General features: G+C 33.2%; 1 protein-coding gene across 2 annotated transcripts in view; it reads left to right on the forward strand.

Annotated features, from left to right (window-relative positions):
- Nucleotides 1-2,211, forward strand: part of LOC106687675 (3',5'-cyclic-AMP phosphodiesterase 4D) — a gene marked incomplete at its 5' end in the record, with an annotated part of 46,228 nt that overhangs the window by 3,944 nt on the left and 40,073 nt on the right. For both annotated transcript variants that reach the window (XM_014431691.3, XM_067049183.1), the window contains 1 exon segment: nucleotides 1,740-1,910. In XM_014431691.3, the coding sequence (XP_014287177.3) occupies nucleotides 1,740-1,910 (171 nt within the window).

Raw genomic sequence — 2,211 nt, forward strand, 5'->3', positions numbered from 1 at the left:
ATGGAAGAGGATGCAAGATTAGAAACTAATGGGTTTGAGTGGTTAGAGAGTTTATAATAGAAGGAGTGATATCTGGTTCGGGCTAGATCGGTTACATAGGAAACATTAAGGTCTTTATGTATGATTTTATTTGTGACAAAGTAAGGAGTATTGAAGATTTATGAAGGATTTTGGATTGTAAGGATTGAATACGAGAGGTTTAGTGGAGCCCCAATGAGAAAGGAACGAATGATGAGAAAGTATGTAGGGTACTCTTTTTATGAAAAGAGGTAGGAATTTACGGAGTTTGTAAAGCAGTCCCGCGTGCCAGACTCAATCAAAAGCCTGTTCTACATCAAAAGACTCCTGCGCAGTACGTTCCGAGCTCCAAAGAAGACGAGACTACGTCCACTACACGATGACACTGCTGGATAGTAGAGTGGAATGTTCGAAATCCAAACTGGTGATCAGGGATTATATGATTGGAATCCAGGATGGGGTATAAGCATTTCAAAATGAGTTTTTCAAGGATTTTGCCCATGATCAGTAATGGAGAGATAGGGCGATAGAATGATGGGTATTCTGGAGGCTTTTGGGATTTGGGGATCATTTTAACTATAGATAATTTCCAGGGGTCAGGAAAATATGTGGAACGGAGTACGGCATTATATATGTAAGTGAGGAATAGGATGACTTTCTGAGGGAGAAGTTTTAGAATGTGGGATGTTATTAGGTCGTATCCAGGAGCTTTGCGGGGAGATAATCTTTGAATGATACTAGATATTTCAGAAACATGAAATGCTTTAGGTGGGAGGGTCATTTGGAGCGGAATATTTTATATTACTTTTAAAACACTAACTTATGACGATTAGATAATAATAATTATAATTCTGGCAAAAGCCAAGAAAGAGTGAATTTATTATTATTATGCCCAGGCATTTTGGTTATTCACAGAAGAAATTGAAATGGCCATGATTATGTTCTTTAAATTTGAGGAAAATAGAGATGATAAAAATAATAATAATTTTTAAATAAATAACACAATACCATCTACATTCCCTTGAACTGTTTTACGGGAAGTAGATAATATTCAAGATATCTAAGAAGAATAAACATTTTAACACAAACTAAAAAAATTATATAAACTTGAGAGTCAAGCTTACCACCGTGAATTACCTCTACCAATTGTTTGGATTTGTCATTAAATATACTAGAACAAAAATAGAAAGCTATGTTGCTTGAAACTGTAATAAATGTAAAAACTGAAAATATAACCAGAAAATTTATCAATATTAAAGATTAAACTTTTTAAACATCCCCCTTGACCTAGATCTGGGTAGGTATTATTTTCTAATAATTAGGAAAATTTCTAAATAATAATGATTCCTTTATTCATTCAGGGAGAAGAGTGGCTTTAGTGCCTTTCAGTAAAATACAGAAAAAAAATAATGAAATAATAAAACATCTTTAATAATAATAATTTGGAAATAAAAAATGAGGCAACTATAAAAACAAAAAAAAGAGCAAATAATGTTTATATAAGTATAACATTTAAATAAATATTATGTATATCCAATAATTATTTCATTTTATAAGTGCTTTTAAAAAATAATTATATTTATTTACTCCATAATGGAGATTATTTTTAATCTGTTCATATGATATTGTTTTAAAAATAAAAATACATTCTATATATTTTTTTTTTCTATATCGCGAAAAAATACACTTCTTCATATTTTATACCTAGAATTTTATTGCAGAATACATCAGTACTAGAAAATCATCACTGGAGATCAGCCATTGGCTGCCTTCTGGAGAGCAATCTTGCTGAGCAGGTGTCAGCGCTGAGACCAGACCTCGAGAGGCAGATCAGCTCCCTCATTTTAGCTACGGATATAACTCGTCAGCAAGAATTTTTGACTCGCTTCAAGGTGAGGTCTTACACATGACATCTTATCCTTACCTTCGTGTTTAACCCACACTCAAAGCACTTAGGTCAACAATGTTATATATTTCATATGTAGATAAATAAAAGTAAATAAGGATAGTAAGATACTTGGTGCAAGTAAAAGTTAATTAATTGGTTCCAATACAGTTGTGAGATAATTATTATCTGTTACCTGTAGCCATTGAGTCAGCCCTGTGGGTTTGGGAGCCCTCTGGGGTCAACCCAGCCTCATAAAGTGGACACCCTTAATTAGGTAAAACTCTGGCGGTCTAGTGTGATTCTGA

This window comes from Halyomorpha halys, unplaced genomic scaffold (genome assembly GCF_000696795.3).
Source record: "Halyomorpha halys isolate HHAL.00 unplaced genomic scaffold, Hhal_1.1 Scaffold997.1, whole genome shotgun sequence".
NCBI classification, from domain to species: domain Eukaryota; kingdom Metazoa; phylum Arthropoda; class Insecta; order Hemiptera; family Pentatomidae; genus Halyomorpha; species Halyomorpha halys.